Source organism: Drosophila miranda, assembly GCF_003369915.1.
Source record: "Drosophila miranda strain MSH22 chromosome Y unlocalized genomic scaffold, D.miranda_PacBio2.1 Contig_Y2_pilon, whole genome shotgun sequence".
In the NCBI taxonomy this organism is placed as follows: domain Eukaryota; kingdom Metazoa; phylum Arthropoda; class Insecta; order Diptera; family Drosophilidae; genus Drosophila; species Drosophila miranda.
Genome location: NW_022881614.1, coordinates 10,975,878 through 10,997,218, shown reverse-complemented (window position 1 = coordinate 10,997,218; position 21,341 = coordinate 10,975,878). Strand labels below are relative to the sequence as shown.

The 21,341-nt window shown below is 38.3% G+C and overlaps 1 protein-coding gene and 1 pseudogene across 3 annotated transcripts; one reads left to right on the top strand and one right to left on the bottom strand.

The window, feature by feature from the left end:
• The first annotated feature begins 16,072 nt into the window (after window positions 1-16,072).
• Window positions 16,073-18,351, top strand: LOC117193282 (NF-kappa-B essential modulator-like). Of its 3 annotated transcripts, none has more exons than XM_033398026.1 (7): window positions 16,073-16,165; window positions 16,301-16,684; window positions 16,749-16,851; window positions 16,914-17,221; window positions 17,441-17,599; window positions 17,673-18,032; window positions 18,100-18,351. In XM_033398026.1, exons 2-7 carry the CDS (start codon window positions 16,403-16,405, stop codon window positions 18,226-18,228), a joined length of 1,341 nt encoding a protein of 446 aa, XP_033253917.1. In that variant the 5' UTR covers window positions 16,073-16,165; window positions 16,301-16,402; the 3' UTR covers window positions 18,229-18,351. The 3 variants fall into 3 exon arrangements, with proteins under 3 accessions (XP_033253917.1, XP_033253915.1, XP_033253916.1); XM_033398024.1 differs by having other exon boundaries at window positions 17,673-18,038; XM_033398025.1 differs by having other exon boundaries at window positions 16,081-16,165; window positions 16,366-16,684; window positions 17,673-18,038.
• On the bottom strand, window positions 18,207-21,322 carry LOC117193284 (annotated as a pseudogene).
• Window positions 21,323-21,341: the final 19 nt, after the last annotated feature.

The following is a 21,341-nucleotide window of genomic DNA, read 5'->3' as shown; positions in this document are numbered from 1 at the left end:
ATTGTACTGTTTTTTAGTCATTTCCATTGGTCCAACGTGATCAATGTGATACGTTTGTAACGGCCTATCACCCTTGTCTATTGGTTGCAAATAACCCACACGTTTTCCTGTCTTTTCATTGACAATGATACACTCGACACAACTATTTATTACGCGCCATACTTTGTCTTTTTACTTCGGAATGATATTTTGTGTCTTTTTAACTGAAAAATGTCCTTGCTTATGTGCTATTGATATAATCTCATTTTCCAACTGAACTGGTACTACGATGAGCTCCTTATCCGGATCCTTAAACAAAATCTGATTCTGAATATAATAATCCTCATATTCCTTGTCCTCCACAATACTTTTAACAGCCTTAACCCAATCGTCGGTTAGCTGAGCTTCTTTCAAACGATGAGCTATACTTTCGGTCACCATAAAACAAGTTACACGACTCAAAGCGTCAACGTGCCTCATCTTCGTTCCTAAGCGATGTTCTATAACATAATTAAAATCTTGTAGGTACATGGCCCAACGTGCTACTCTCAAAGGAACGTCTTTCTTTTTGATCGTCATTGTAAATGCATTACAATCTGTGACAATTTTGAACTTTATACCCAAAACGTATACACGCCATTTCGCTAAAGCTTCGATAATTGCCAGAACCTCAAGGTCATAAGCAGGATATTTCTCTTCACATGGATTAGTCCTACGGCTCATATATTGAACTGGATGGAATTGGCTGTCTTCCAAACTCTTTTGCAGTAACACGGCTCCATACCCCCATTTTGATGCATCAGTATAGATTTCTGTCTCCAACTTCGGGTTGTACATTTCTAAAACAGGTCTACTAATCAAAGCTACCTTTAGTTGTTCAAACGCAACCTGATGTATCTCCTTAAATTCAAATTTAACATCCTTCCGCAGCAGATCTGTCAATGGTTTTGCAATAACAGCATAACCCTCAATAAACTTTCGGAAATAAGAAGTCAATCCTATGAAACGCTGCACTGCTTTTTTATCAACTGGCACTGGGAACTTTTCGACTGCCCTCGTCTTCTCATCACTTGGTCTTATCGTATTCTTTTCTATTATATACCCCAGAAAATTAACCTTTTGTCGTAACAGCTGACACTTTCTCCAATTTATACGTAGCCCATTCATTTCCGCTATCTTCAGTACTTTTCTCAACTTTAACAAACCCTCTTCTATATCTTGACTACAAATAATAACGTCATCCATATAGACTGCTGCTTCATTATTCTTTACCAAATCTCTCAACACAGCCATTATAAATCTGGTAAACACCGCTGGAGAATTTGAAATTCCAAATGGTACATATAAAAATTCGAACTGACCATTCTGAGTCACAAAAGACGTATATTTTTGAGACTCGACTTCTACAGGCACATGGAAAAAACCATTCGTTAAATCCAACGTGGTGAAATACTTTGCACCCTTCAGTTTCTCCAACACTGTATCCATATGTGACATTGGAAAGTTATCGCGAACTATTTTCTCATTCAGCTTTCGGTAATCACAGCATAGTCTCTTGCTACCGTTCTTTTTGGGTACCAACACTACTGGTGATGCATACTCCGATGTACTTGACTTTATAATCTTCTGAGCCAGCCACTCTTCCACTTGCTTGTCCACGATTTCCTGTTCACACAACGGTAATCGTCTCGGATGCTGGAAAGCTGGTATCTCATCCACTAATACAATTTTCATTTTTATCGTCGCTTCTACATTTCTCTGAGGTTGGTACTTTCTTACCATACCCCTAACCTCTCTAGCATGTGCTTCACTGAGATGACCAACATCAATTGAAAACTCCTTCTCAACTTCGTCAATACTTGACATGCAAATGCCTTTATATTCATTAAACAATTCCACGCATGAGGACGATGCTACCTGATCAAGTTTCTTATCTTTATCCTCGCCACAAACTCTACGAACAAATCTTGTTCCTGTCTTAGAAACTTGCATGTCCACATGATCCAGAATAGTCCTTCCTAAAATGGCTTCAAAACCAATATCCTCGTCTGGAATGACATGAAATTCTACCTCCATTTCAATGTGATCGATTTTCACTGGTATCGAAAAGCTACCAAAAGTTACAACTTGACTATCTCCAATACCTGTTAAACATTTCTCCTGGCCGATCAGTTCAAGATTTCCAAATTTCAAAAATACCCTCCTGCGAATTAAACACAAATCTGCTCCAGTATCAATCAAACCTTGGAATACCAAATTCGCGTACTTAATATCCTTTAATTCCAAACCTGATGGAGTGAAAATACCTGACGGCTTATCAACGACTTCCTTATCTCGAATAATGTTCGTATTCGATCTCTTTTCTTGTCTGGTTTCGACCTTGACATTACAGCTTGCAGCACGGTGTCCTGGTTGGCCACATTTGAAACAACAAAAATCATTTTTGGGACAATCTTTCCTCAAATGCGATTTGTCGCCACACTTAAAACATTTCCTAAAATTCACTGCCATCGACCCTTTCACCGAACTCTCACTTTTTTTACTCAGCGGCCAATTCTTACTCATCGGCTTGGATCCGCCTCTAGCTTTCTGGTAAACATCGATCTGAAATTTAAGCTCCTTTAAGTTTCTAGCTTGGTACAGCATTGCCTTACTTGCCCTAGCGTCTGGTATACCATCCACAAAATATTCGATTAAACTCTCATCATCTAGTTTAATTGGCTTGGCTATCTCCATTAACGCATACAAAAACTCATGCAACGACTCTCCTTTTTTCTGCTGGCGCTTTTGCAACATTCTATGTACTTCTACGGACGACAGTTTAACACTAAACTCATCCAACAGAGCTGCCTTCAACGAATTCCAGTTACGAATATCACGCAAACTACGAGCGAAAGATTTTGCTGCACCAACTAACAACTGCTTGGCATAAATGAATAATTGTAATTGACTCCATTGAACAGTAGCTGCGCATTCTTCTAATTCTTCTATCCATTGATTGATGTCGGGGTTATTAGAACCAGAAAATTGTGACACACTACCTTCCACGTCTTTTAGCGTAAACCAAGATTTATACTCTGCCTGTCGCGTACCTGGTTGAACTGCTACGGTATCATCAACTGCTGTTACTACGGACTCATCCTCTGACTCTTCTTCATTCTCAACTGGAAAGCCGTGATGTATTAATAGTCTATCTTGCAAATCGCGCTTTCGTCTTGCTGCAACGCAAGCTCTCTTAACTTCTCTCGCAAATCTGCGACTCTCAGTGTCATTATCTCTTCAACTTGCATCGTGACGATTTAAATACAAAATAATTGATATTAGCTTATATCTAAGAAAATGTAATTAAATCAACTTAAACAACCTTATTACTGCTGGCCTGTTAACAATTTTCCAGTTAACATCGACTCCGAAAACGCCTTTAAAGTCGTACTTTTAACGATCGCTTCTCTGTTAACGCTCACCTTACTATGGGTTTACCCTTGTTAACTCTCGCTTCTGCGCAGAACTTTCCAGACTCCAAATTTGACGCACACACACCACCACATCCAGATCTCGCTTGCCTGTCGATGTCGCTGTTGCCGTCCTCTCTTTGTTGCCTTGCCTTGCTCTCGCTGTTCGCCGTTAACTCGTTGTCGCTTCCCAAATCGTCGCTGCTTCTGCTGTTACAAAATGGTCGTCTCCTTGCTGCTTGTCTCTTCTTGTAGTTGTAGTCTCCGTCCGACGCAGTGCAACACAACAACAATCAATGTTCTTTGATTCTTGCTGTTTGCTGCCGTCGTTTTGTCGCTTCTGCTTCCTTTGGAACGAACGCACTCAGATTGTCGTCTCTGTGCCGCTTGTCTCCTTGTAGCTCTAGCCTCTCAGACGCAATTGCTTGATGGCAACGAGTAACATTTATTTGATAAGTATGTTGGACTTAAAATTATAACAGCTCCAAGTTTTACAAGTATGTTTGTGACTTATTATATGCGTGTAAGTTAACGTACCCAATTCTATTGAGCTTTTATACGAGTTGTAAACAATCTTTGGCTTTGCAAAACGAAAACAATTTCAATCTTGGGCCTCCGCCTAATTGATTTCTAAGATGTACAATCTCAAGGGCTCCCGCCGCAATCCCAATCTTTGACACTCGCCTAAATGGAAAACCAATGTTTGCCCACACCCGGCTTCTCATAAACAATCTCACTCCCGGCTTTCTGCAGATCCTGCACTTTAGGCATTTTACAGTTCTCTCTTTGGATGACGAAGTCCAATACTCGGGATGGCGAAATCAATTGAAATGTTTATAGAAAAACTATTCCCGAAAGGGATCAACGATGCAAAGATCAGAAAGTTCAAGTCAGTCTTGATCCAGAAGCGACACCGCAAAGTCGAGCTAAAAATTAAGATCGCGCAAACCCTTTGCCCGGAATCCTTTGTGACCCTCTACTTAAATCTATATCAGTGAAGTTAGAAGTAAAATAAAAACTTTTTAAAAACACAATCCGCTACCGCAGTTATTTAATTGGCGCCGAATAATAAAAGTGTTGCGTCGTGCCGAAACCCGAAGGACAATTAATTAATGGAATAAATCCTTCAGATATAAAAATGCGGAGTGACTGTGAGATATAAGATAAAAAAAGTGAGATAAAAAGGAAACAAACCGGAGCTTAGGGTGTGCAAAAATAAATAAAATATACAATACAAATACAAATACAAATACAATACAAAATACAAATAAATACAAAAGCTAATCAAGACAATTCAAAAATACAAAAAAACCAAAAAAACCAAAGTTTTTAAACAAAACCAACCAAACCAAAACACAAAGAAAGTGAAACTATCAGCTAAACCAAAGAAGGAAGACCCCCAGAAGACCCAGTTAAACAAAGAAATTTAAGAAGGAAGACCCGTTCGAAGACCTGTCAGCCAAATCAAGAAGGAAGACCAGTTCGATTAATTTAAGGTGGATCAACTAACTTTAGATTTTGAAAAACTAAAAATGATTAACTCACAAACAAGGACCGATCTCACTGCAGATCTGGTCAAACAATTGATAGCACTTCAAATTTCACAAGTACAGGAGCAAATTGTAAATTTAAAACAACAAATAGAAACTAAATCCGATCAGGTATCAGATTATCAGGCAGAAGCAATAGACGAGACAATAAAAGATGACACCACATTAAAGGTAATAGAATCCCTACCAATTTTCAATGGTGGATTCAACCAATACGTAGGATGGAGGGAAGCTGCAGAAACTGCAGTGAAGTTATATAAGAAAGGAAGTAAGCAATATTATATTGCCTTAACAGGACCAGCACATGACGCACTGACCAACCACGGGACATTAAATTTTGATGCCATACTTTCACGACTTGACTTTGTTTACAGTGACAAGAGACCAATTTACATAATAGAACAGGAGTTAAGCGTTCTCCGACAAGGGAACCTTTCAATAATAGATTTCTATAACGAGGTTAACAAGAAAATGACCTTGTTAATAAATAAGACAACAATGACTCACGGAAAGGACAGTGAAATCACGAAAGAATCAAATAAGAAAATTAGAGACAATGCCTTACGCATTTTTGTCACTGGCCTAAACGGCGGCATTGCAGAAATCCTATTTTCATTGAATCCCCCAGATTTACCGAATGCCTTGGCAAAGGTACAGGAATTGCAATCAAATAACATTAGGGCCCAATTTGCCTCCCAATTCAGTGGCCCCAGAAATTCAGGGAATAATAACTACAATACATTAAGATTCAACCAACGACAACCAAGGACTAATAGTTCACCATTCGACCAAAAAAGGGATCTTCAGAGGAATAACATGTCATGGGGACAACCCTATTTCTTGGGTAATAGACAACAAAATCAGGCCCCAGAACCAATGGATGTAGACGAATTGATACAAGTCAAGAACCGACAGAACAGCAATCAATTCAGGGGAAATAATAATAATAGAAATTATCGGGAGAATACTAACGGTTATTATAGGAGAAATAATAACAATTATAACCAAGCTCAGCATTTTAGGGCAAACGTAGTACCGAATAATCAGTCTAACGAAAATCAGGCGCAGAAACGAAAGCCAAACGAAATGTCGGAACAACCGGCTAATAAAGCAATGCGGATAAATAACTTTGAGGAGGACCATTTTTTAGATCAGCCCCCGAAGTAGGTCTGCCCTACTTAAAAAGAGTAGATAAAAAAATAAACAGAGAATTAAAAGTTTTGATAGATACGGGAGCAACTTCCTGTTATATAAAAAAGGGAATTTACGAAAATAAAAAAGAATTATCAATTTATAAGAAAGTTCCTACAGTGAATGGGATTTCAATAATTAAATATTTCCATAATATAACTATTTTCAACACAAAACAAGTGTTTTATGAAATAGATGGAATGGAGGCAGATTTACTAATAGGATTTAACCTATTAAAGAAAATCGGAGCTGTTATTGATACAGGAAAGGGGACTTTAAGTTATAAAGACAATGAGGAGAAACTAATATATGACGAGGTCCTTTCTTTAAACAAATTAACCTTTATAGAAGGAAAAACCATCCTTCCGTTGAAGGAATATATAATAAAAAAATATTTTGAAGAAGAAAAAGAAATGAAAAGTGATTCAGTAAAGGTAGAAGAAAGTTTATATAGCTTGGGATCAAAAAATCCTGAGCACGCCGACGAAGAATTATCCGTCAATAGTTTGGGATTCAAATATCCTGAACCCGGCGTCGTAGAAATATCCGACATTCAAAATTATGCAAATTCTGAATTGAAAAAAATTAAATTGTATAACACAATAACCTAAAAAGAGGACAATTTAGAAAATCTCAGAGAGAAAATGGTATCTATCATCGAAGAAGACCATGCCAATATAAATTTACAGTTACCGTTCAGAACGGATATAAAAGGAGAGATTAACACTGAACATGATAGACCGGTATATGGCAAGCAGTATCCATACGCTTATTCGGTTAACGATTTCGTTAATAACGAAATAAGTAAAATGTTAGATGAAGGTATAATCAGACCTAGTAAAAGCCCATATAATTCACCGGTAATAGTAGTACCAAAGAAGGGAGTAAATGAGGACGGAACTTCTAAACATAGATTAGTAATAGACTTTAAGAAACTTAATGAAAACACCATACCGGATAGATACCCTATGCAAGATCCTTCAGTAATCCTTGCCAATTTAGGTAAGGTAAAGTATTTCTCGGCCATTGACTTAGAGTCAGGTTTCTATCAGATTTTAATGAGGGAATCAGATATTGAAAAAACATCTTTTTCCATAAATAACGGCAAATATGAATTTCTAAGAATGCCTATGGGATTGACGAACGCTCCCAGAATTTTCCAAAGGGCAATGGACGATATACTTAGAGAACAAGTTGGGAAAACTTGTCACGTCTATATGGACGATATAATAATATTTTCAAAAACTATAGAACAACATTATAAAGATCTAATTCATATAATACAGATATAGCAAAACGCTAACATGAAAATTTCCCTAGAAAAGTCTAAATTCTTTCAATTGGAAACCAAATTTCTGGGATACATTGTTTCCCAAAATATCATTAAAACAGATCCAGACAAAATCTCCACAATACAAAACTATCCAATTCCTAAAAATATCAGAGAGCTACGTAGCTTCTTAGGACTAACAGGGTATTACAGAAAATTTTGTCCGAAATTATGCTACAATTGCCAAACCATTAACAAAATATCTGAGTGGAGTAAATGGGAAAGTTTCACGAAGGGCATCCAAGAAAACATTAATACAGCTGGATGAACCAGCAATGGGAGCATTTAATAATTTAAAGGACAGTTTAATAGCACATATTGAATTAGTACAACCAGATTACAATAAAAAATTCACATTAACCACAGATGCATCGGACATAGCAATAGGTGCAGTTTTGTCGCAAGATGGGAATCCCATAACATTTATTTCTAAAACTTTAAGTAAAACCGAGCAATTATATGCTACTAATAAAAAGGAATTATTAGCTATTGTATGGGCATTAAAAAATTTGCGAAATTATTTATACGGAGTGAGTGGAATTGAAATACATACAGATCACCAACCTTTGTCCTTTGCAATGTCGCAAAAAAATCCAAATGTTGAAATGAAACGTTGGTATTACTTCATAGAAAGTTTCACACCAAAAATCATTTATAAGCCATTTTTTTATAACGTAGTAGCGGACGCTTTATCTCGGATTAAAATAAATCATATGACAGATAGTGATGTCGACCAGACAGATTCAGAATCAGACATAAATACTCAGCATTCAGCAGAGAGTAGTTTTGAAAACGTCATTCAAGAGACTAGCAAGCCTCTAAACCAATTTAAACAGCAGCTACTATTAGCGCAAGGGAGATTCACAGTTCATGAGTTAGTAAGAGTTTATGAAAATACCCGACATATTATTGAATTTGATACGGTAGACAATCTGCTAATCATTTTAAAAGAATTTATTCAGCCTCACTTAACCACAGGAATACACTGCACTTTAGAAGATTTATACCTTATCCAAAATAAGCTAAAGGAAAACTTCATAAATAAATTTCTCTTCACGAGAAAGTTCCTCCAAGATGTAGTAAATTCAGAAGATAAAGCTATAATTATAGAAGAAACACATTGCAGAGCCCATAGAGGACTAGACGAAAATTACAAACAAATAACTAAGCTGTGTTATTGGCCAAACCTGCACAAAAAATTAAAAGAATATATAAAAAATTGTGAGATCTGTAACAAAAACAAATATCACAGACACCCTGTAAAAATTCCAATTGGGGAAGCTCCCATTCCAGCAAAAGAAGGAGATCAATTACACTTAGACATATACTATGCCCAAAACCTAACATTCATAACTTGTATAGATTCTTATTCCAAATACTTGGTGGTCAAGGAAATTCAAAGTAAATTAAACATTGAAAATAAGGTAATGGAAATTTTGCAACACTTTCCGTTAGAAACATCTTTAATGACTGACAACGAACCAAGCTTTACTTCAGCACAATTTAGATCATTCATACAAAGAAGTAACTTAACTATTTATTATGCTGATCCCAGACACAGCACCTCAAATGGTCAGGTAGAAAGGGTACATTCCACACTAACAGAAATAGCGCGGTGCATCAAGGATGAACTAAATCTAACAGATTATTTAGAAATAATAATAAGGGCGGCACTGAAATATAACCTGACGATACATTCAACGACCAATCAAATGCCATATGACATATTGTATAACAAAATAGAACACAAGCATAATCCAATATTACTTAAGGAAGCTCAGACCAAAATGCTTAAGCTACATAACAAAGATAGAGGAGAAAAAGATTATAAAATAGGAGAAGTAGTTTATGAAAAGAAATTCGGGGAAAGAAATAAACTTCAATCCCGATACAAAAAGCAGGTAGTTAAGGAAAATCGACCGAATAAAATTATAATCAACAATAGAAACAGAATTATACATAAAGATAACATCAAATATTAAATTTTTTTTCCAGAAAATGTATGCGAATATACTAATACTGACTTTTGTTATATTGACGACTTCGGAAGTAATTGACTATACGCATAGTGACTATCTATTGCTCAAAGACGACAGAGACGTTTACACTTATGAAACATACGCTGAACTTTTCCAATTTACTAATTTGAGTTTTTATAGAAAGATAATTGATAAAGAATCCAAATATGTCAGCAAATCAATTAATTCAGACGATGAGTGGGAAATATCAATGGACTTAAGTCTATTAAAATTAATGATTTCAGAATTAGTTCCAAAACGGAATGAAAGGGGAATAAATGAATTAGGTACCATTTGGAAATGGATAGCAGGCAGCCCTGATCATGACGACTTTTTGAAAATACAAAATAAAGTAAATGAATTAACTGAAAATAATAATAAACAATTTGTAATAAATTCCAAATTTTTCAAAGAAATTGAATTGCTATCAAATTCATTAAAAAATGTCATCTTCAATGAAGAAACGATACTGAGAAAGCATCGTTTAAAATTAATAACTTTTGACCTACTAAATTTAGTTGATACCATAACCCTCTTAAAAGTAAACATTTTCAATACAAAAATTTTAAATAAAAACGAAATAGAGGACATTTATAAGCATGAAAAACATCCTGTTGAACTGTCTGATCTGCTGGACATTGCAACGGTTAAAATAATTCGAAATGCTGATTTAATAATCATTTACATAAAATATCCTCAAATTAAAGATATTTGCAAGTTTTACCATGCAAGAGCCATCTCACAAAATGATGGAATGTCAGTTATAAGTGAAAAAGTTTGTGAATGTAAGGAGAAATACTATTTAATGAATAATTTTAAAAGTGAAACTTTTAAAAATTACGCACAAATAAATTTAAAGAAGACCTGTTTCACCAATTTACTTAATGGCTTTAAAGCCAACTGCACTAAAAAAAGGGGAAAAAACAAAGAAATAGACATCATTCAGGATGGTGCCATATTAGTTTCAGGCAAAAATATCGTAGACAATACTACTTTGTTAGGATCGTATCTCCTTATATTCAACAACACAATTGTAATAAATAATATAACCCACATAAATGATAAGGGTAAAATTCTAAGATATATATCGCATCATAGATATAGCGATTTTGAATTAGTTGATTATATACAATCGAATGATAAGCAATTTTCTTTTGATAATGTTAATATTTTAAATCCCCTTATAACATTAGGTAATACGGCCTTACCATTAACAACATTATTCTTAATCATTTTGATATTGATAATGTTATTTTACTTCGGCTATAAATTAACCAAATTTGTACTTATTAAATCAATAAGAATACCGGCAGAAGAAATAGTGGAAAGCAACATTCAAATACTGTCAGAAGAAATTAGAGCTCTATCAGAACTTCAAAATGTATCGGGACGAAACATTTAAGAATGGGGGGAGTTAACGTACCCAATTCTATTGAGCTATTATACGAGTTGTAAACAATCTTTGGCTTTCCAAAACGAAAACAATTTCAATCTTGGGCCTCCGCCTAATTGATTTCTAAGATGTACAATCTCAAGGGCTCCCGCCGCAATCCCAATCTTTGACACTCGCCTAAATGGAAAACCAATGTTTGCCCACACCCGGCTTCTCATAAACAATCTCACTCCCGGCTTTCTGCAGATCCTGCACTTTAGGCATTTTACAGTTCTCTCTTTGGATGACGAAGTCCAATACTCGGGATGGCGAAATCAATTGAAATGTTTATAGAAAAACTATTCCCGAAAGGGATCAACGATGCAAAGATCAGAAAGTTCAAGTCAGTCTTGATCCAGAAGCGACACCGCAAAGTCGAGCTAAAAATTAAGATCGCGCAAACCCTTTGCCCGGAATCCTTTGTGACCCTCTACTTAAATCTATATCAGTGAAGTTAGAAGTAAAATAAAAACTTTTTAAAAACACAATCCGCTACCGCAGTTATTTAATTGGCGCCGAATAATAAAAGTGTTGCGTCGTGCCGAAACCCGAAGGACAATTAATTAATGGAATAAATCCTTCAGATATAAAAACGCGGAGTGACTGTGAGATATAAGATAAAAAAAGTGAGATAAAAAGGAAACAAACCGGAGCTTAGGGTGTGCAAAAATAAATAAAATATACAATACAAATACAAATACAAATACAATACAAAATACAAATAAATACAAAAGCTAATCAAGACAATTCAAAAATACAAAAAAACCAAAAAAACCAAAGTTTTTAAACAAAACCAACCAAACCAAAACACAAAGAAAGTGAAACTATCAGCTAAACCAAAGAAGGAAGACCCCCAGAAGACCCAGTTAAACAAAGAAATTTAAGAAGGAAGACCCGTTCGAAGACCTGTCAGCCAAATCAAGAAGGAAGACCAGTTCGATTAATTTAAGGTGGATCAACTAACTTTAGATTTTGAAAAACTAAAAATGATTAACTCACAAACAAGGACCGATCTCACTGCAGATCTGGTCAAACAATTGATAGCACTTCAAATTTCACAAGTACAGGAGCAAATTGTAAATTTAAAACAACAAATAGAAACTAAATCCGATCAGGTATCAGATTATCAGGCAGAAGCAATAGACGAGACAATAAAAGATGACACCACATTAAAGGTAATAGAATCCCTACCAATTTTCAATGGTGGATTAAACCAATACGTAGGATGGAGGGAAGCTGCAGAAACTGCAGTGAAGTTATATAAGAAAGGAAGTAAGCAATATTATATTGCCTTAACAGGACCAGCACATGACGCACTGACCAACCACGGGACAGTTTTAAATTTTGATGCCATACTTTCACGACTTGACTTTGTTTACAGTGACAAGAGACCAATTTACATAATAGAACAGGAGTTAAGCGTTCTCCGACAAGGGAACCTTTCAATAATAGATTTCTATAACGAGGTTAACAAGAAAATGACCTTGTTAATAAATAAGACAACAATGACTCACGGAAAGGACAGTGAAATCACGAAAGAATCAAATAAGAAAATTAGAGACAATGCCTTACGCATTTTTGTCACTGGCCTAAACGGCGGCATTGCAGAAATCCTATTTTCACTGAATCCCCCAGATTTACCGAATGCCTTGGCAAAGGTACAGGAATTGCAATCAAATAACATTCGGGCCCAATTTGCCTCCCAATTCAGTGGCCCCAGAAATTCAGGGAATAATAACTACAATACATTAAGATTCAACCAACGACAACCAAGGACTAATAGTTCACCATTCGATCAAAAAAAGGATCTTCAGAGGAATAACATGTCATGGGGACAACCCTATTTCTTGGGTAATAGACAACAAAATCAGGCCCCAGAACCAATGGATGTAGACGAATCGATACAAATCAAGAACCGACAGCACAGCAATCAATTCAGGGGAAATAATAATAATAGAAATTATCGGGAGAATACTAACGGTTATTATAGGAGAAATAATAACAATTATAACCAAGCTCAGCATTTTAGGGCAAACGTAGTACCGAATAATCAGTCTAACGAAAATCAGGCGCAGAAACGAAAGCCAAACGAAATGTCGGAACAACCGGCTAATAAAGCAATGCGGATAAATAACATTGAGGAGGACCATTTTTTAGATCAGCCCCCGAAGTAGGTCTGCCCTACTTAAAAAGAGTAGATAAAAAAATAAACAGAGAATTAAAAGTTTTGATAGATACGGGAGCAACTTCCTGTTATATAAAAAAGGGAATTTACGAAAATAAAAAAGAATTATCAATTTATAAGAAAGTTCCTACAGTGAATGGGTTTTCAATAATTAAATATTTCCATAATATAACTATTTTCAACACAAAACAAGTGTTTTATGAAATAGATGGAATGGAGGCAGATTTACTAATAGGATTTAACCTATTAAAGAAAATCGGAGCTGTTATTGATACAGGAAAGGGGACTTTAAGTTATAAAGACAATGAGGAGAAACTAATATATGACGAGGTCCTTTCTTTAAACAAATTAACCTTTATAGAAGGAAAAACCATCCTTCCGTTGAAGGAATATATAATAAAAAAATATTTTGAAGAAGAAAAAGAAATGAAAAGTGATTCAGTAAAGGTAGAAGGAAGTTTATATAGCTTGGGATCAAAAAATCCTGAGCACGCCGACGAAGAATTATCCGTCAATAGTTTGGGATTCAAATATCCTGAACCCGGCGTCGTAGAAATATCCGACATTCAAAATTATGCAAATTCTGAATTGAAAAAAATTAAATTGTATAACACAATAACCTACAAAGAGGACAATTTAGAAAATCTCAGAGAGAAAATGGTATCTATCATCGAAGAAGACCATGCCAATATAAATTTACAGTTACCGTTCAGAACGGATATAAAAGGAGAGATTAACACTGAACATGATAGACCGGTATATGGCAAGCAGTATCCATACGCTTATTCGGTTAACGATTTCGTTAATAACGAAATAAGTAAAATGTTAGATGAAGGTATAATCAGACCTAGTAAAAGCCCATATAATTCACCGGTAATAGTAGTACCAAAGAAGGGAGTAAATGAGGACGGAACTTCTAAACATAGATTAGTAATAGACTTTAAGAAACTTAATGAAAACACCATACCGGATAGATACCCTATGCAAGATCCTTCAGTAATCCTTGCCAATTTAGGTAAGGCATGAACGATGGGATCTGACCACAAAAATGATTTTTACATAGTCGAGAGGGTCGGTGGTCGGCGGTCGGCGGTCGCTTGGGTCTTCACTTAATTTCACCTACATCAGATGGATCGGGACCTGGTCGATGGGGGCCCAGGCCCAGGCCTAGGCCCAAGCCCAGCCATGTGGAAAATGTGTTCCTTCAATTGCCCTTTGATGGGACCTCTTCATGGGCAATGGTCATAATTGGGAGCATCTAATTGAGGTCGGGTAATTGAAAGTGCAACGAGTTCCATGGGAATTCCTGGAGTCGTTGTTCCAGCGGCTAGGGCTGGCTACCTTTCCCAAGCTCTGACCCGCTGCCGGTACTTCCAATACAACACGTGATATCGACTCGCAGGCGTTTGATATTCTTTTTTCTGCTTTAAGCAGAATCGCATAAATATTAAACAAGTTTCGGGGTTTTCCCCTGGCTGCCCCTGCCTCCGGGCCACAGCTGCAGCTAGCGGAAATCTTTTACGGCTTGGACAAAAAAGTTAGTCGATCTCTGCCCCTCCCTCCGGCCATCAAAACCCAATGACATAACTAGACAAAGTGCACAACCGATTTTTACTGTCACTTGCTACAAAGCCAAAAAACTAAATTAAAATATGACTAATATTTTGCATGACTGTGAAAAGCGCTTAAGACATACACTGAAAGTACAGCATCCACAGCAGCGCTGACTAACTCAGGTCTTGCTTCAAAAACAGTCCAGCTTTTTGGGGGAATGAGGCTTTGGATACTCTCGGAAATGTGTGATGGCTGTACATACCGATGGCATCATGAGATTAGGATTTATATTCGGCCAAGCTAGTCGTAGTACTCGATATACTAATCATTCCGTGGCTGTTCTGACAGATATAAGAGATTGGAAGCCCTTCATTGTTTGCCGCGCAACGTTCTGGTGAAAGCGGTAATACCCTCTACAAGGGTATATTCAGCTGTACGAGGAGTACACGTATATACATAGTATGTTTATACTTATTTTCGTACACGCCTCTCCGTCCGCCCCTTGGGCAACCACTAAATACTTGAAATTGCACTTCTTGTTGCCGTTGCCGTTGTCGTTATGAGTCGCCGTTGTTGTTGCCGCAGCCGCTGCTGCTGCCGCTGTTGTTGTAGTGTTGTATCTGTATCTGCTAGAATCTCACCTTGACAATGTCTGATCAAATGCTGCCGCCGATTTATTGTTGAACAATTTTCGTACTTCAGCTGCTGCTGTTGTATCACTAATTATACCCGATACTCAAAATGGGTATTGGGGTATATTAGATTTGTGGTAAAAGTGGATGTGTGGGATGGAATCGTTTCCGACCCCATAAAGTATATATGTAGTAGTTTAAGTTGCTTGATGGCAACGAGTAACATTTATTTGATAAGTATGTTGGACTTAAAACTATAACAGCTCCAAGTTTCACAAGTATGTTTGTGACTAATTATATGCGTGTATGTCTGATACGTGGCTGAACTGACAACTGACTAATCTCTCTCTCTTGCTATCGGCTCTCTCAGAGCCGATTACTGCTCTATCCCGACGACACGACGAAAACACGACCGCTTCGTGTCTCTCTCTTTCCTTCGTTTCCTACATACATTAAATACTAGATCGCCTATCGCGGTCAACTATCGACCGTCGACACCAATAAAAGCAAGATTTAAAATAAACCAGTCAAGTAGAAAATAGGTTAATTAATTGGATAAAATTATGTAGGCACGGCTGAAAGATCTATCCGGTTAGTAATATTCGACGAAATATCAAAAACGAGGAATATGTAACATAATGGTATAACTTGAATTCGTCAGTATATTTACGAGATATTTTTAAAATGAGACGGTATATTTTGGTATATTTCTGAGGGTCAGACCGTATATTTTGTCGATAAATCCAATATGTCGAGACAGCTGATCGAAGCTACTAAAAAAATAATAATAATAAAGGGCTAAAAAAATTTCCCTGTATTAATAGATACCGGAGCGAGATAAGGTTGGTACTTCCACGGATTCGCTGAATTTAAGCTATTTCGCCTAACGACGTAGAACAGAAAACAATTAATCATACATTTATATATACATATGTATGTATATCCCAAAATAATATTTATCAACGTCCTTGCGCCAGATATACATACTTCTAACATCTGGCCGAGTCGTATGATCAAATAAATTGATTTCGGGGATTCCCAGGTAATCTCGGACGGCTGCTCACACTGCTTGTATACATATGACTAGTGCCAGTGACGTAGGCGCAATGTCCGAAGAAGAGTCATTTGTAATTCTCGGGAGCTCTCCCTACCCATCGCTCTGCACCAACGGCTCTGTTCTTATTGCTGATGCAATGAATCCTGGAGATGGACGAGTGACAGTGTCACAGGAGATCGATGTATCTGACGAACCTGCTGCTGTATCGAGCTCGGGGCCACTGTCCACATCTGTTGATAGTGACAGGCACAAGTCTCTGGCCGCAAGTTTCATCATGGGTGAAGTGAAATCGGATGTTCTCAAGGTAAGAATCTCTGTAGTCCCTTCTGGAAGATCACGGACACCTAACTCTTGTCTTTTAATTACAGAACAGCGTATATTCCCAGTTTCCCAGCCTCTGTTCGCTACAGGCGTCTGCCGAGGATGTGGGCAAGCTGCAACACATGATGGAGGAGTACGTTTCGTTGAAGAGTATGTAAAGCAAGGATATTTTAAAGAGCTCAAATTTAATAATTTCCAAACCACTTCAATAGAAACTCTGGATATGGTCAATCGCACAATGCTGGACTACCACAAGCTGACCCAGCAATGGCGCCAGGAGGCAGCCGACCGAGAGCAGCAATATAAACAGCAGCTAAAGGAGTGCCAGGAGCAGGTGGAAAAACTACGTGCAGAAACTCAAAAGCTCAAGGCTGCACTGGAGACGAAGCTGGAGCAGATCAAGTTAGTGCAGGATATACGGAAGAAGGAGCAGGATGAGCTCAGACAAAGTGTTTCAGAGAAGACGTCACTGATCAACAATATGCGTGTGGAAATTGACAAGCTTCAGCAGATCAAGCTGGTATGTTGTCCCAAGCAGTATTGGACTTTGTGCAGAGTCCACAGCTCCAGATATCAGCGTATATATGCACATATATGTACATACATACATATGTCATCATATGAGTACTTGCGAAACTATCTGTATTCCGCAAATTAAACTGTGCGCTGCGTAGTAAGAATTCACCCATAATGAAATTCATTTATCTTTGGGGTTTCACCCTGCTCTTGTAAATTGCAGAATTCCATCGAGTTTGTACTGAAAGATAGCGAAAAGGTGGCGGAGATGGAAGTGAGCAATCCGCTGAACTATGTGCAGCGAGAAGAACATCGTCAGATCCGGGAACTGAAGCGAGAGCTGTCCAAAATATTGGCCGAGAATCTGGAAATGAAAGATATGGTTTGTTTTTTCAAATGCATGATCTCATGATGAGAACTTTTTTGTACATACTTAATGCGACTTATATTTTTAGAAAAAAGTATACATTCAGGAGATCGATTGCTTAAAGGTGAACCTGACAAGCGCCCAAGAACTTATGGACAAAATGCAGCGCGATATCAATCAGCTAATAACCAGGGATATCCAAAAACAGGAACAGATTGAGCATCTGCAGACACAAAACGAAATCTACCGGAGAGACATTGAAATGGAGCGAGCGGATCGCGAGAAGAATGCTGGCGAAAAGGGTCAGTATCTTTTGGATCTGCGGGCGTTACAGAAGCGGATCCAGGAGTTGATTGAGGCTCTTGCCGAGTCCCACAAGTCCCCCAAATCCGGCTCCCCCTCCCGATCGAGCTCGGGCATAAGTAGTTTACGCGAGGACCAGAGACCAGTAAGAGTATGCAGCTACAGTCCTGCCATTAAAACCTTTATACTCATATGATTATTTCTTCTATTAGGTACTAGATCCAACAGGCGCCGCCGCTAGGCCTTCGGACAGTGCCCTGCGCTGCCCCATCTGCTCAAAGTCCTTCAATTCCTTAAGCGTATTGCAGAGTCATGTCAATGATTGTTTGGACAAGAACTAAGCCCTTTAACTAATCGTTTATTTATGGTATCATTTATTCTTACGCTTCAAACGGCACACTTTATAAAATAGCACATTATTTTATCAATTACAGTGTCAGTAGAAATCTATAATTCCAATAGAACTTCCTTCAGAGTTTGCTTTGTATGGGCGGCATTTCCAAAGACCACACCCGATGCACTTCTTGTCTGGCAACCAAATTGTTGAGGACCTTCACATCTGCAAAAGGCATACATACATTATATTATTCATTGATTAATTATTTCGTCATTGCGCTCACCGTTGGTGCGGGCGAATTGCTGCAGGGTGTTGCGTGTATCACAAATGGGAATGGCTGTATTGATGCTCGGATAGATGACATCGACCATCTTTATGTTCGAGACGCAAACACCCAGAATGTAGCCGTTGTGGTCGAACATTGGACCACCGCTTTGGCCGGCCTGCACGCTACCATCGGACATGATTGCTCCCTTGTCACAATTGATGATCCGACCTTGGAATATCGAGGCATTGAAGTCGTACTTGAATTTAAAGTTCACATAGTAGGGAAAATTTGAAAAACCAAGTTGCATCTTAAAACACGGTGCCCAGTCCCTTTGCAAACCCTTGACCTTTCTCTTCAACCTCTCCTTGGAACAGTCTTGTCTCCCAGTAATTTGGAATGAGTCCTACATCATTCCGCTTCACAAAAAAGGTTCAAGATCTAACATTGAAAACTATCGTGGTATCGCAAAGCTTTCCGCCATCCCGAAGCTTCTTGAGTTCCTGGTCACCCGGCAACTGCAACATCTTTGTTGCAGCTTGATATCTCCGTCGCAACACGGTTTTTTCAGACATCGTTCAACATCGACTAACCTTCTTGAGTTTTCTAACCTAATCCACCGTGGTTTTCAAATTGGTTTGCAGACGGATGTAGTTTTTACGGACTTCAGCAAGGCATTCGATTCTGTGAACCATGCTCTGCTTATTCAAAAGCTCTCTTTATTAGGGTTCCCAACGAATCTTCTAGATTGGATTTTGTCCTATCTCTCTAACCGTACTCAACGTGTTTTGTTTTCTAACGTGTTGTCAAATACTGTTAATGCTACTTCAGGTGTGCCACAGGGAAGTCATCTGGGCCCGCTTCTGTTTATTTTATTTGTGAACGACCTTCCTCAAGTTATAACATACTCTACTACACTAATGTATGCTGATGATGTCAAAATCTGTCTTTCTTACTCTGATTGGTATTTTCACACACGCCTTCAACTTGATCTAAGTGAACTACTATTGTGGTGTTCAACTAATCTTCTTTTTCTGAACCTTTCCAAATGCAAACTTATGACATTTTACCGTCGCGCTCCTCATTTTGTCTCATATGTTCTAGGAAATCATGTCCTTGAGCGAATTTCGAGTTCAAATGACCTCGGAGTCCTTTTTGATCATAAGATGTGTTTCAACACCCATATAGCTGCAACTGTAAATAAAGCTAAGGGTGTTTTAGCGTTCATCAAGCGTTGGTCCAAGGAGTTTGACGACCCGTACGTTACGAAACAACTGTACATCTCGTTAGTACGTCCTATATTGGAGTATTGTTCTTGTGTGTGGAGCCCGCAGAATAAGGAGCAGCAGGCTGTTATTGAATCCGTACAAAAGCAATTTTTAATTTTTGCCCTTCGGAACTTTAACTGGGACTCGGGTAGAATCTTGCCACCCTACCGGTCTAGGCTAAATCTTATTGACCTGCCGTCGTTGCACCATCGCAGAATATGCAATGGCGTAATGTTCGTGCACAAGCTCCTTCTTGGGACTGTTGACTCCCAAACTCTCTTGGGTCAGATTGACTTGGCCGTTCCATCCAGACCTACCCGTACTTTTAGGCCTATCCGTCTACCCATATGTAGGTCTAATTATGCTGATCATGAACCTTTTAGGGTTTTATGCCATAATTATAACTCCCTCTGTCAAACCCTATCCCCTGAACTGTCTCTTAAACTAATTGCATGCAATATTTATAATCATTTAAATTTAGCTAACTTTTAACTTATCCTTTTCCGCCTTTAGTAACGAAGTACCATTATTAACAGATAATTTGTTAATTTAATAAATAAATAAATAAACGGTCTGGCCGAGTGTGGCCGGAGTCTTCGCCAGGCGCACGCAATGGCGTTCGGGCACATCGTCAGGCGCCGTCAGCAGGGCCAGGTCGTAGGGACGAGTAGAGTCCGGATTGCACCAGATCACATCCGACTGGAACTCGCGATCGGCTGTGCGACAGTGGACCTTGGCATTGGGCTAAGTGAGATGCATTTCAGATCTATAAGCGGACTATGAACCAAGAGTTTACCTGTCCCACAACGTGCGCACAGGTCAAGATGAAGTGCTTGTTGTGGACCTTAATAAAGGTGCCTGTACCTTGTTGACCCGACGAATCAATTACTACAATAGTGCGCTCCCCTTCAATGTAAATATATGCAATTATCACATCCGAAGCTAAACGCCAGCTAAATGTAATTTCTTACAGGCAAAACTCGAGGGCTCCCGTGCCAAGTTGAATGTTGTCGTGGGAATGCCCAGCTGCTCCATAAAATTCCTCAAGAGGTACCCAAAATTGGCGGCCAGAGTTAGGTTGACGTTTTCCTGCTGCCGCTGGAATGCCAATCAGACGCCTAGAATGAATGGAAAATCTGTCAAATATTTCCAAAATATTCTGCACCGACTCAATCATATCATACAACTTGTTGTTAAACACGGCCGATCCCTCGCAGCCCAGCGGCAGGGCATTCGAGATGGCAAACAAGCAACCGCTGCGCCCCATCACATTCGATACCTTGCCAATGCTGATGGTCTTGTAGAAGTTCTCAAGGCCAAAGGGCGAGCACATGACCAAAACATCGTCCAGAGTGTGAATGGGCTGCAAATGGCGCAAATAGTTCCCAATGAGCACAAGGAAGCGCTCAAAATATTCTCTTTCCGACGGCGGCCGCATGCTCAGATCACTATCGAAGACAATTTTCAAAATCAACAAAAATCAAACGGCGAAAAACGACGAATTCGCGAAATTCAGTTGGTACTTCCAATTTTCAATTGATAGCTGTTTTATGCGGATATTGCAGTTCAATGGATCTTGATTCA